This window comes from Ptychodera flava, chromosome 14 (genome assembly GCF_041260155.1).
Source record: "Ptychodera flava strain L36383 chromosome 14, AS_Pfla_20210202, whole genome shotgun sequence".
NCBI classification, from domain to species: Eukaryota; Metazoa; Hemichordata; class Enteropneusta; family Ptychoderidae; genus Ptychodera; species Ptychodera flava.
The window spans coordinates 35,191,284-35,206,542 of record NC_091941.1 but is presented as its reverse complement, the minus strand read 5'-3'; the positions used below and the strand labels follow the sequence as shown (position 1 = coordinate 35,206,542).

General features: G+C 34.1%; 1 protein-coding gene across 1 annotated transcript in view; it reads right to left on the bottom strand.

Moving 5' to 3' along the window:
- Nucleotides 1–280: 280 nt before the first annotated feature.
- The window catches only part of LOC139150288 (xanthine dehydrogenase/oxidase-like), a 54,310-nt gene continuing 39,331 nt past the window's right edge, over nucleotides 281–15,259 (bottom strand). Inside the window, exons 28-33 of the mRNA XM_070722578.1 lie at nucleotides 14,672–14,746; nucleotides 13,251–13,303; nucleotides 12,099–12,279; nucleotides 11,019–11,207; nucleotides 10,594–10,761; nucleotides 281–9,976 (exon numbers count right to left, since the gene is read on the bottom strand). Coding sequence (XP_070578679.1) covers nucleotides 9,926–9,976; nucleotides 10,594–10,761; nucleotides 11,019–11,207; nucleotides 12,099–12,279; nucleotides 13,251–13,303; nucleotides 14,672–14,746 — 717 coding nt within the window. The 3' untranslated portion in view covers nucleotides 281–9,925. The remainder of the gene's footprint in view (nucleotides 9,977–10,593; nucleotides 10,762–11,018; nucleotides 11,208–12,098; nucleotides 12,280–13,250; nucleotides 13,304–14,671; nucleotides 14,747–15,259) is intronic.

Sequence of the window (15,259 nt, the reverse complement as noted above, 5' to 3'; positions counted from 1 at the left end):
CCATTTTGTAGACACAAACATTTGTCTTTGACAGAGTATTGTGATCTGGCAGACTGTCCTTATATTTTCTGGCGACCTTGCAACAAACGACAACACTGTTTATACCAGATACAAATGCCATCAACACTCTACTGTCTCATATATCATTCCAGAAACACTCAACTCAGCTTTCTGATTAACATTAATGCTTTTTATGGTTGATAAAATGTTTTGGGTCTTCATAAAAGGAACAAACACAATGACATCAGACATCACACAGCAACAAAAGACAATGACAACATTATATAGCACCATCTTTCTTTTATTCATCCCAGTTTATCTACAAATGATACATGGCAGAAAATATTAATATTAACAGACAAAATTTCATTTCGAAAATGCTGATTTTGTAAATCCATTTCGGTTAACATTGAAGGTTTGTTAGATATCATTCTCACATACTAGTGGTTGAACTTTGAGCATACTGGTACACCCTGATGCTGATCTTAAAGGACTTAAATGCTCATGTCAGGCTTTCTGAAGTTTTCATGAAGTTAACATCAAAGCTCTCACCCAATTTTCAGAAAATAAGCCAGTCTTAAATATCCGATCCCAGTGACATTGACTACTTTATCTTACATAAGAAAGTTTTGCTACAGTGTCATTATCATACAGGCACATTACCACCTCGTCAAATTGTCCATGAACCCGCAATGTGGCCATCTTTAGAGGAAGGAAGAACATTAGGATCAGAACATGGGAAGAGAAAGCAAAGGTAAGGAATGTGATGATTATGGACTTTATTAAATTAAAATATATTGAAATAAATGATTAAAAAGTAGCCATGTTGTTTTGCCAATTACAGATAGATATCTACATCACTGCAAATTAACATTTTTGATGAGCGTGGAAGGATGTGAGGACACACTTTGCCTTTCACAAATATGGTAACAGAAAAGAAGTTTGTCTAAAACATGTAACAAGCACTTTGTACCTTGAAAAGCCTAAGCGTAGTTCTTTTAAATGATTCGATGAGAAGACACTACACAACAACAGTGGCAAATAGATAAACAAATGGCTTGTTTATAAGAAATCATTACGTTACTTTCTAAAGAACTGAAATGATACAATGCTGTTTATATTGCTTACAGATCACATGACATACAACCATTATTGGCTTTGGACCACCAAACGATTGAGCTAAATGTCGTTTAAACTACCCGCTCGTATCAGTTTTTACTGTCTGGGGGTCTAATAAAAGTCAACACAAGAACTCTTTTGTAACTGATAACATCAGCTTGTCTAGACATTTGCTGTCAAAACAATCAACAGGAAACACAGACGCTACACGCACAGCTAGTTAGAAACAAGTCTAATATTTGCAAGCAAACACTGTGGAATAAAAGTGAAAATTGTTACAAATTACCCACAAATCAACTATGGTACTCGGATCTGAATACTGACATTGCACTAGTTACTTTGGAAAGAGTAATCACATGAAAAACTACAACTGTTTCTTGTTTCCAACCAGATTTGCGTGTGGCGTCAGCTAATTTGTTTCCTGTTGATTGTTAAGATGGCAAACATCTAGACAAGCTGAAGTTATCAGTTACAAAAGAGTTCTTGTGTTGACTTTTATTGGACCCAAGACAGTGAAAACTGATAAATAAGGGCAGTTTAAACGATGTTCAGATCAATCATTTGGCAGTCCATAGCCAATAATGGTTGTACTCCTACTTTTGCTCACAATCAAATCGACAAATTTTTACACTTGACACAGTCTAATCAAAGTCAATCCACCACACAAAATAAAGACAGAAATGAAATCACTGCATGTTTTAAAGCAAACCTCTCATCAAAAATGACTAGTGTTTCCACATTATTTTTATTTTTAAATACTGTATAAATTTTCCTAGTAAATGCAGCTTATCTTTTCAGTTTAATATTCCACAGATACAGCCCAATATTTTGCACTATTAATCCCTTTTAGGAATTCTTTCAAACCCCCAAAAATATCATTTCCTCAATAGAAGTCAAATTTACCTCAAAATTACATACGAACACATGTATTTCAAATGGTACTTTCAAAATAAAGTATCATCTCCCTAGCCAGTTAAAATGAAATGTTCAAAATGCACAAATTAAATTTCTTAAACCTTTCATGGATGATATACAGTATTAAATTCAATACATTGCAGATTCATCATCATGGGTATGAATTATTTGAACTAGTTAGCTCACGTGTGTAAACACGTGGGCTATTGTCATAGCGATGTCTGTCTGTCTGTCCGTGTGTGTGTGTGTGTGTTAGTGTGTGTGTGTGTGTGTGTCTGTCTGTCTGTCTGTTTACACGATAACTCAAAAACGCCTGAACGGATTCAAGTCAGATTTGGTACACAGGTACCATATGCTACTTGCAAGAACTGATTAGATTTTGGTTAGTGTGGCTTGCATATTAATGAAGTTATGCAATATCGTTTTTTTTTGTACAATGGTTTCCCTATGGAGACGGTAATGACAGTGTAGACATATATCAAACCAGATATGAACTGAAAATGCTCACGTGTTTCATTATATATTGAGTTATGTGTAAATTTGAACCTTTGCCACATGTTTGCAACTTCATTGAAATTATTATGATCAACATAATGAACAATAATCACCGCAGATTAATTCTAAAAGGTCATAAAGTATACAAATATGTCATTAGCTGAAATAAAAATATTAAAGTTATTTGACTGCTCTTATTGTATCACCACTTTATCTAGCAAGTGTAATTACCGTTGGCCAAGTCCTTCAAGCCATATATGCCGAGCTGTGAAAGCTCATTAGATATGCAAATTATAAATTAGCTGACATGAAAATATGAAATGACTTTCGATATTGTTTTGACCTAGTACCTGGTATAATCATCAATGTACATAGCATGTTTTGCCAACTTTGATCAAGTAAATCCCGGTATATATCCCTAATAAGCAAAGTTCATTAAATATGTAAATTAGGAATTGGCTTAAGTAAAAATGCTTAATGATTGTCAATAATGTTGTATCATGGTATCTGCAATATGTGTAGCAAATTTTGTCAACTTTGGTCGAGTCAATACAGACATATATCTCTAATTAGGAAAGATCATTAAATATGCAAATTAGGAATTGGCTGAAGAGAAAATGCTTAATGTTTTTCAATAATATTGTATTATAGTGTCTTTAATGTACATAGTAAGTTTCATCAATTTTGATCAAGTCAATTCAGATAAATATCCCTAATTATGAAAATTCATTTAATATTCAAATTAGGTTTTGGCTGAAGTAAAAATGTCTTTTTACTTTCAATAATGTTATATCACAGTATCTTTGATGTATATAGCAAGTTTCAACAACTACAATCAAGTTAATTCAGATATATATCCCTAATTGGGAAAGTTCATCAAATATGCAAATTCGGAATTGGCTGAAGTAAAAATGCTTAATGACTGTATCATAGTGGCTTCAATACATGTAGCAAGTGTCATCAACTTTGGTCCACTCAATTCAAATATATATCCCTAATTGGCAAAGTTCATTAAATATGCAAATTAGGAATTGGCTGAAGTTAAAACGCTTGATGACTTTCAATAATGTTAAATCATAGTATCTATTAATATATAAAGAAACTACAGAAACGGCCTCTTCTGCTTCATATCTGGACATTTTACTTGAATTTGACTCTAATGGTCACCTTTCTACTAGGCTATATGACAAGAGAGATGATTTCAACTTTAGTATAATTAATTTTCCACACCTCATCAGTAATATTCCACTCTCACCTGCTTATGGGGTATACATTTCCCAGCTTATTCGATATGCAAGAGCATGCAGTTCATATGGTGATTTTGTAGAGAGACATGGCCATCTCTCTTTCAAACTGTTAAATCAAGGTTACACCAGAGCAAGACTTGTCTCTACATTCAAACGCTTTTTTGGCAGGTATCGCAAGCTGGTTGATAAATACGATATCTCTCTTCGACAAATGATCACTGAGGCATCGGTGACATGGGCCTTAGTGACCACTACCTATCTGACTTACAGATTGATATATGGCGGGTGCCACATGTGGGGCAGGATGCGCTTACTATTTTCGAAACACCTGACATCACTTCTTGGTCTTTTGGCCAGAGGTCCATATATCTTTCTTTAATGAATCTGACTTTGTTTGTGTACCGTCTATTTACTGTCTGTTCTGTGCTGTTTTGTGTCTATGTTTACAACTATTGTCTTACGAATTCTGACCTAGTGTCATTGGATTATGGATTGGTATGATTGCGATTATTATACATACCAAGTTTCGTCAATTTTGATCTAGTCAATTCAAGTTTATATCCCTAATTAGGAGAGTTCATTAAATATGCAAATTAGCAATTATCTTTCATGTCACCCTTAATGCTTCCCACTGCTGATATATCTTGGTGTGATCAACATTTGTAGCAAATCTCATCAAATTTTGTGCAGTTGTTTTTAATATATATCCATTTTTTCTAAAATCATTAATTATGCAATGAGCAAAAAGTATGCCAAAAACTAATCAGTTCTTGCTATTTGCTAACTGAATATATGTACCAGATTTGATTCTGATCTGATAAGCCGTTTTTGAGATAATGGACCAACAGACAGACAGACAGACAGACAGACAGACAGACAGACAGACAGATAGACATCACTGCGACATATGCCCACGTGTGTAAACACGTGAGCAAAAAACTGCACAAAATTTCATGAAACTTTTCACAGATGACAATCTCAGAACATTATGATGGTACTGTGAGTGTCATGTCCATTACCTTCTCATTTGCATATTAATGAACTTTTGTTATTAGTGAGATAACTCTGAAATTCCTGTACCAAACTTGATGATACTTGCAACAAATATTGATCTGATATATATCTAATTATACTTTGAAGCATTGGGCAGTGTCAAGTTAATAAATAGGTCATTTGCATATTTTATGAAGTTTTGTAATTAGTCATATAACTCCAATATAACTTGACCAAATGTGATGAAATCTGCTGCAGATACTGATCCGACTGATATCTAACTGTAGTGTAAAGCATTAAGTAGTGTGAAATTAATTAAGGGTTCATTTGCATATTTAATGAAATTTGTAATTAGGTATATAACTCTGAAATTACGGCACCCAAGTCTTTAAAATTGGGTACAAATATTGTTTGATAAATATCTAATTGTACTGAGAAGCATTTGGCAGTGTCAAGTTAACAAATAGGTCATTTGCATATTTTATGAAGTTTTGTAATTAGTGATATAACTCCAAAATAACTGCACCAAATGTGATGAAATCTGCTGCAGATACTGATCCGACAGATATCTAATTGTGGTGTAGAGCATTTACTTGTGTGAAGTTAATTAAGGGTTTATTTGCATATTTAATGAACTTTGTAATTAGTGATATTACTCCAAAATTGCAGCGTTAAATTTGATGAAACTTGCTACAGATGTTGATCTGATAAATATCCAATTGTACTGAGAAGCATTGAACAGTGTCAAGGTAATAATTAGCTCATTTGCATATTTCATGAAGTTTTATAATTAGTCATATAACTCCGAAATAACTGCATCAAATGTGATGAAAACTGCTGCATATACTGATCTGACAGATATCTAACTGTGTTGTAAAGCATTTAGTAGTGTAAAGTTAATTAAGGGTTCATTTGCATATTTAATAAACTTTGTAATTAGGTATATAACTCTGAAATTACGGCACCAAATTTTGTGAAACGTAATACAGATATTGATTTGATAAATATTCAATTGTGCTATGAATCATTGAATAGTGTCAAGTTAATTTAGGGATTATTTGCATATTTAATGAACTTTGTAATTAGTGACATTACTCTAAAATTACAGCATTAAATTAAATGAAACGTGCTGCAAGTGTTGATCTGATGGATATCTAATTGTCCCATGAAGCATTGAGCAGTGTTAAGTTAATTAACAGCTCATTTTCATATTAAAAAAGTTTTGTAATTAGTGATTAAAATCTGAGAGTACTGTGCAATGTTGAAAAAAACCTCCTTCTTATAGTGATAACATATATCTTATTGTTCTGTGAAGCGCACTACTATTAATGAACCTGTTGTAAAACACGTGAACATATTCAGTTCATATCTGGTTTTTAATTATTCTGTACATTCCTGTGTCTTGAAGAAGGTAGCAAGAAGTTTTACACCTCACAGACATGAAGAAAACATGCCTACAACATATTTCATTTTAATCACTGTATTTTAGTCTTTTGTATCACTTTTCTGAGACTTTAAAACATACCAAAAGGAAAACCACCAAATTTTGACATTTTCAAATTCAAGCAAACTAACATAAAAGCTTTCCTTGTTTTTGTTTTATGTTTGGGCGCAAACAAAAGAACACCAGTCCTTTTGATATGAATTATCTTAAAATTGAATACGCGTTCCATTGGTGTAACCCAAGGCATTGATACCATAAAAGACTAAATTATGGAACATATGCTTTATATGAGCCATACTGGTAAGTTTATAATAAGTTGTTGTTCGTATGTTTAAACACAAAAATCCGATAGATACATTTCAGTAAGATATCGGAGTATGTTTTCATATGATTATGGAGAGTGCATTGTATTGCTGTTACCAGTGCACACATATATATGCATACCAAGTACAGATGAGTGTTCCCACAAAAACTAAACTATCAATGCACCTTCTTTCCTGTACAAGTGAAAAAATTTGAAATGATTATATTTTGCATACCAATATCCACATTGTACCAGCTGGTCCTATGGACATGATTATCAATGTAAGGAAGGCACCTTTAAGAGGTCTCTGGAGGGGATAGTCCAAATGGCAATATGGAAATTGTGTCAAAAAATTTGAGGACTTTTTCTGATTTCGACTAGCATTGCATACTTCATCAGAGTTTCTACTTTTTCTCAGCTGATCTTAAAGACTGAAAGATTCATTTGTGTGAGGGTGTTCTGGGACCTTTGGTGGTTGAGTCTATGATCCTAGAACACCCTTGCATGAGTGAATCTGTAAGTCGACTGACCTTCATATTTAATATTTGCCTTCAAATGGCAGCAAGGCTGAAAATTATGTGTTTCCACTTTTTCCTGTCTCAATATATTGCTTTCCATTTTTACACCCCCTCCAAATATATACTAATTGCCCCTAAATTCAATAGTTGGGTGTATGTTCTTTACAATGCAATGCCCATCTGTATAAACGGTTTCCTTTGAACATGGATTCTCAGTAAATAATTAAAAACATAACAATCAAAAACCTGAGAACACAGAATTTGCCGACCCTTGCATCAGTTGGTAATACTTTAGGCACATTGTTTGGTTAATGTCATGGACAGTTGCTCCTAATTATTAAACTTATGGAGGGAACAGAAAATTGTTCGGATAAAAAGCTAGTTTGTAATTTATTTTGTACCTACATTTTTCTGTATCAAATTTTCTCTTAAAATATTGGTTACAGAGGGTCACATCTAATCAATTCCATTACACACTGTCACTGAGACCATTACTGTCACAAGGCCCCGCACACTGAATACCCTATGGTTCTATGCCCTACACACTGAGTACACCATTGTTCCAAGGTTCTACACATTGAGTATATTACGGTTCTACGCACTGTCAAACTGAGTACATTGTACAATGGCCCTGCACACTAAGTACACAGTTGTTCTTTGGCCCTGCACACTGAGTACTACGGCTCTATGCCCCTACACGCTGATTTATGAATAAAAACTAATTGTAATACAGACTTATGACAGTCACTATATTAAATTTGCAAGGCAGAGAATTCATTGTCTCAACAAAGTGTATTTTTAGATAATAACCATAATTTTTGTTATGCCTCCCAACCCTAGAAGTACTGAACAACAAGTTTCCTTATTGAAATCACAAAAAATCTCATGATTTGAGTAAAAAAGTAAAAGAATATTTTTCCAATCAGTGAGACAGATCATGTAACTTCTGCTGGATCCAATGCTTGTGATCTGACACTCTGCTTATTGCAGGTGAGGTTTCAAACAATTTTGATTACTTGCCTATGTTAAACACACCACATTCTCATAGAAAAACAACATGTACTGGATTCAACTCACTCGTAACTAATGATCTCATCCATGTAAAACTGATCGACATAAGCTTAATGCTCCTACAACAGTTTCAAAAAAAATGTTATTGTCTTTGCTGTTTAGAGTGGATTAATGTTAACATGACAGTCTTGCCAACAGAATACAAAATAACTGACACATCTCACTGATTTTGACAAATGTTAATTTCATTGATATATTTGCAAATTTCCCAAAATGTCCAACATTTTCACTAGTTTCAAAATTTTGCACTTTTGTGGATTAGAAAGAGCTAAAATAAGATGCTAAAATATGAAAATATAATTTATTTTTTGTGTCCTTGGACAAATTTTATTTACTACAATACTAAAGACTATACCCCCTATCATAATATTATTATTATATTTATTTACATGACAAACTAAATTTCAATGTTGATAACACCATAAATTTTCCCTACATGAAGTCAAGTTTTACAACTAACACCATGGATAAATAATCTTCTATTCTGTATTTCAATATTGCATTTTAATCAGTACATAATGCTGGAAATTTTAAACAGAAGCTTGAACAGCATCTGTGAATAAAAGTTTGACCAAAAACATCTACATGATCCAAATTTAAACAGCAAACAAAGATCTACTTTAGCACGCCTGTGAATATGTAGGGATAATGTACTCACATTCAGTATGATGGTGAACTCAATTAACTTGTATATGACCACATATGGCAAAAATATCTGAGAATTGTAAGTCCTCGCAACTTTCAACCCAACAGGACTTACTGAGAAAATTTTTTGACAAATATTATTGCAGATCTACAATGCCAATTTCACTGAAATTTGAACAAATCTTGACCTGGTTTTTAAGTCGTACAAAAGATCTCTGACAGCAAATCGCTTGATGGTTTACAAGGATATGGATATAAATAGATCAAGAATTCTTTAAGGTTTGCATTATTCATGTTGGAGAGAATGAAAAGTCTTATCAAAAGCTGATACAGAAATTTCAAGGCCATATTTTCATTTTCAGGACTTTCCAACAATATCTTCTGTGCTAATAATAATGTTATTTCAAGGAAACATACCTGAAAAATCAACTAGACAGAAAGTCACATTTCAGATACACCCAAAACAATAAGATTTCATAAAGTTAGATTCTGCAAATGCCCATGTCTACACTGGAAGACAATCATGACAGACAGTTTACTGTTTTTGTTTTGGAAGTATTTTTATGATTTGGAAAACATGTCAGCTGTAACCATACACAAATCAACATGGCAGTATCAGTGATAAAAAGTGTGAAAAATGTCTCATGAAAATGTTTAATGTACTGCAAATTGTAGCAAAGTTAACAGGCCAACTGTGGGCCCTAGCTCTGCTCCATTTCCCTGTAAACAGGTGCAGCCAATGAGGTTGAACCAAACCATTTTTGGTAGATGGGAAAATTCAAAAGCAAATTTGTACATGTGGTTACTTGAAATGGAAAGCACAACTAGAGCACTGCTTTGATCAGATCTCATACTGCAGAATACACATGATCTTGGCAGAGTTACTTATTGGCTTATTAGAACTTCGACTTGAAAGTGGACTTGTAATAAGTGTTTACCTATGAAACAATAGTTTGTATAATGTTCAGCTTTACCAGTGTCATGCGGGTCTGTATTTTGTTTTCATTTTTAAATCTGTGAAGTGTTCCAGATTGGTTTTGGCAAGAACAGGTGCAAATGAATTAAATTCAATCATCATACTTTCTCTCTTGGACTTCACATGCCTGTGTTGACCTCTGTAGATGGAATTTTATCCTTTCCTGTCATTCAATGCACACCATATCTCTGCAGACATTCAAATTCTCACAAACCATGGTGTGAATGTACCTGGTTCTGCTGGTGGAAACTAGAAAAATGGAAAAAACAGCTTTCAGCTTTGAATGATTTGTTATCAATCTGCATGAAGTAAAGTGATGTAAAGTGAAGGGGAACAGAGCTGAGTATCCTGTATGATCTTTTGGTATTTTATAACCAAATTTGAATGTGAAATATATATCAAGGATTAGTTAATCATGACATGCAAATGACAGTACATTTAACTGAACTTTGCATGTAGATTGGTGTGACTAGATCCATTGCATTGAAGTCCAGTGCCATTAAATATTTTGCTGGGACTGATGGATTGCCATTATGATGACAAGATAAATTTCAAGCAGCGCAGTCTCCCTGGGGGTCAATGAAAATTGGTCACATTCGTCTTTATTAAGCTGTGCAGACCTATCACAGCAGAGTACAGTACAATACTGGCAATACTCTGATCTTTATCAAAATTGGTCATGACATGCCGGAGGAACAGCTCAAAATTTACCTTGACTGGCACAGCGACATGAATGAGACATGAAGAAATATGCATACCGGTACATGTATTAATGGCAGTTACGTACTAACTAGACTGGGGTACAATGAACTGGGGTACTCAACACAGAACATAAACCAAACTTTTCACATTTGCACAGTTTTTACCTTTTCCGTAAACTGGTCTTTGCAAGCCATGCGTATAGCTTCTGCAGTGGCTGGACTGTCCAGCCTGAATGTCCCTGTGATGCCAGAATCAGTTCTGGCAGAAGCTATGGCATCCTTGATGGCAAAGAAAACTGATGTCGCCAACATGAGTGGAGGTTCTCCAACAGCCTGTGTCCAAAACAAAAAAGTTTAATGCACATTGTAGAAATACATTATTTTCATTATTAAATTTTCATTTTATATGTAAGATTATTTTTCCAAAATCTATTTTATTATGAGCGCAAAAACATTTTGCAATTTATGGCACATACCCATGATATAAAAACACAATTATACAGAAACACAAGATTGGCAAAATATACTATTTGCAGTCGATGGCATGGCTGACATAACTGATTGTAAACCATCTGATGTTTGGAACTCACCTTAGAAGAGTAGATAGCTCTCTTATTGGGAGCATTACTCAGCAAAGAGACATTAAACACTGTTGGTACATCTCCAAATCCTGGAATTTTGTACATACCAGGACCTCTGGTCAGCAACACACCATTGGGAGTCCAGCGATGATCCTCAATTGTAAGCATTCCATATCCTTGCATGAATGCTCCTTCAATCTGGTGATGAAACATTAGGAGTCACGGTGATGAAGTTGAATTTTATACATGTATACATGTACTGTCTTCGCATTGAAATAATAATTTGTAAATAAACTTTGCAAGTTTCAGAAACATAAGAATGAACTTCAGTAAAATAAGAAGGATTGACAATATGCCATCATTAAAAAAATACTGGGAATAGAGCTTCGGAATGTACTTTCATGTGTTTAGCATGCTGTGGTAAGGTACAGAGTACCCGTCACTCTTTGTGTAACATTTATACATGGTTGTTCTCACAATATCAGGATTTATGTCCAAGTTCAGCATACAGTAGACGTAGTGTCTTGGACAATACCTATATTTATGCACTGTACAATGAGCTTGGACATAAATCTTGGTATTTTATGAACAACCTTCTTATCATACATCATTTCCATTAAATTTTATGAAAAAGTTGAAAGTATATAGCATTTTCTGAATGCTCTGCTATACGTGCCTAGCACAATCACATAATGACAAAGGACACATTCAGTGTGTTTGCTCAACAGTGTAGAGAACAAAAATTTAACGTGCGCAATGCAGTGCAATGCTCATCAAGAAACTAGTTCAGCAGGATTATTCACAAAAATCAAGAGCCTTTGGACTGGCCATCGATCACTTCATAATTCAATGAATCTTAGATGTTTATTTTTACCAAAACAGTGAATCTTGTAATCAACTCACTAAGAATTTAGCGATTCTGTTGTGTGTTCTATGCAAACACTCAAATGAGTCAGTCCTGTTTATCTACTACATGTACATGTATGTTATCGTCATTAAGTGTGTGTACTGAACAAAAAAAGTAAACGTAACATATAAGCAGCTGCTTGGGTGATCTTCCTTGTAAGTAATCTGTTTATACATCATTACCTGTCCAATGTCAATTGCTGGATTGAGACTTTCACCAAGGTCCATTACAATATCTGCTCGAAGGACACGATGATCACCTGTGAGGCAATCAATTTCCACTTCAGAGCATGCAGCACCTACTGTGAAATAATTGAATGCATTTCCAGAATTGGTCTCCCAATCATATCCCAGATCTGGTGTTCTGTAAAAATCCAATACAAAATACAGCAGAATTGAAGTCTGAAACCTGTGTAATGCTGTACGTATTTTGTGTCACATGAAGTTGAATTACAGGATAAATATTTGGTACATGTATTTGTACACAAGAGGAAATTGCACATGTTGTACAAAATACTCAGTAGTCTTTGGAAAGAAAACCCAACATCAATGACTGTGAAGTTTCTACAATGAAAACATACTCATTTACATGCATGTATAAAGGCAGTATTCAATAATAGGAAATTCCATTGGACTATTATTCTGCTTCCTTGTTTGTTTTTGCTCAAAAACTTTGCTTTGCCTAAAACAGACAATTTAACTTCCAAGAATCATTGGGAAAAAATGGTAAAAATTTGCTTTTGGACAATTTCTCCGTATCAGACATCCAAAGCTGCACCCACTGGTCATGATCATGATCATGATCAATTTACGGAAACAGTTCCGTATGCCCTGTGCTGTAAAACACGAAGGCAATGCTTTGCTACATGACCGTTGAATTGTAAATGGATAGATGAGGTAAACCAAAGTTTTAACGGAAGTAGTTTAACAGTCAAAAATGGACTACCTGAAAGTCTCCTTTGTACTGTTGTACTTAAATCAAAAGGAAAACATGAGCTTACACAAAATAATTCACAACCTATGGACTAATAAGGACAAATTGTTAAATAATGCTAAATAAAAGCTCAAAATTTGTCTTTGTCAAATATTATGTCTTTCTTATGATTGGTCCATTACTGGAAAGAAAAGACAAAAATATGATATTTTGTACCTGAGGCTCAGAAAATAAAATTAATAAATTTATAAACAGTACCATTTAACAATATGCATTATTGAGGATGGAGATTGTACATCAAATTGCTGAATCAACAGTAAAGGGAAAGTAGGGAAATTGAAGATGTCCACAATCCCTGTGTATTCCTGATGTTAAAGTGAATTTAAAACCACTTTACTCACTTGTAAAACCCTGTAGATGATAGACTGACTCTATCCATATGTGCAGTCATGACCTGAAATGTCAATAGACAAGTGTAGGGACATGATGGGCAACCAGTAATGACAGATTTATCTAAATAGGTATACTCTTGTGAACATGTGACATCAAATTAAATTATGATTGAAATCCTTCTCCAATTTGGTACAAGTCCTTTAGCTTGCTTATTGTTTTCACTGCGGGATGTCACCACTGGAAACACAATGTAATAGACCCATACAAACTTACATTGGATAACAAAAGAACATAAAATGGCTGAGTTGAGTTATACTGGTCAACTTTCATGTACATGAAATGATCTTAACAACTATTTTGTCACGTTTTTCAACAACTAATTGTTTCCTCTTGGCAGAATGTATCTTAAAGAAGCTAATATATTAGGGTTACCTGTTACCATAAATTTGTGGACAAATTTGAACTGATTGGCCTAGCCTTTGAAATATGTGACCAAGCTTGTGCACGATATTATTTGGAAGTGATCTAAGAAGTAACTTCAGCATTCTTCTCATCTGCGCTCATGTCCTTGATGTAACCTGGGACACTTATGCAAATTTATAGGACCTATTCAGCAATCAGAATCATGGGCTATTGTGTGACCTTTGCTGACCTGAATAGTTTTGTGTTTCTATACTAGATAATAACATATGCTAGCAGATTCTGATTACTTTTTTAATATTAGTTCACCCTCTCTTCTAACATTGTCTAATCTCATTGATAACAAATATCACGAGAATTCATGGTATTTCCTCTAAGCAGGTTATGCACACACTAGCCTAAGGTCTTGTAAACGGGAAGTTACAGGACCCTGGGCGCACAATAGGGGAGTAATGATGATGTAGCCATTTGCATACACTGGGCAGGAGTTTTTGAATTCTCATAGCATCACTTTGACCGTATGATAAATTTGAATAATCATAACGGGTACTTGCGTGACATATGCAAAGAGGGGTTAAATGGTCGCAGAGGGAACACATTTTGAAACATATGCATTTTCTCTCCAAAAAAAAAACCATTTTGTCAGTTTATTTCAACTCAAGTTTAGTCATTATATTCACAGACATATGCATGATTCAACGACAATGAACGCCTGAAACATGGCAAAATGATGGGATTCTGGGACCAAACAGGGCATATCCAATCAGTAGCATGGCTTTTTGACATTTGCATATATTTACACTGATCCAGCTTTTATAAGGGAAGTTCCCGTTTAAGTATAAATACCACAGTTAGGCCAGTTTGTAAATGACCTTTTACTCAGCCAAGTAAACCAATCTTTTAAGTTCCCTTATTGCCTTTTGAAATTTTCAACTGACAAACAGTACATTTCATTATTTCATTTAATATGGCATGCTAGGGTAAAGAACAACTGAAGCAAAGAGCTTACCCAGTCTTCCCATGATCCTTTTGGGTTGGAAAGAGTATATGGTTCCAATCTCTCTCTGATAGTTTCACATGCAATCTGTAGGACAAAAGCATTCGATGAATTACGGACCAGCTGAGGTATATCGTTGAAAGTTTGCTTAATAAACACCAATATACGAAGACTGTAAAAATATATAATCTTGATCTTTACTTAACTTTAAAACACAGCAAGACAGTGAAACAATGATCTGAGTGCTTGTAAATAATTTGTTGATGATGTAATAGTTATTATGTCTGTGAATTTTCTTGTTATCAATTTTAAATGGTCATAAACACTGTCCCCATTTGGTATACAGCAGTGTATAAGTGACCAGATTATGTGACCAAAAATGGAAAAAATTGTCCCAAAAATTCAAAAATTGCACATTTCATCATAATTTCAATAAATATCATTTAGTTCACCTATAGAAACCTGTATACCAAATTTCAAACCTATCAGATGAGTAGTTTTGGAGATACACATTTTTTGACCAAAAATGGCAAAAATTGCCTCAAGAATACAAATTACAGATTTCATCAGAAATTCAATATATATTACTTAGTTTATCTA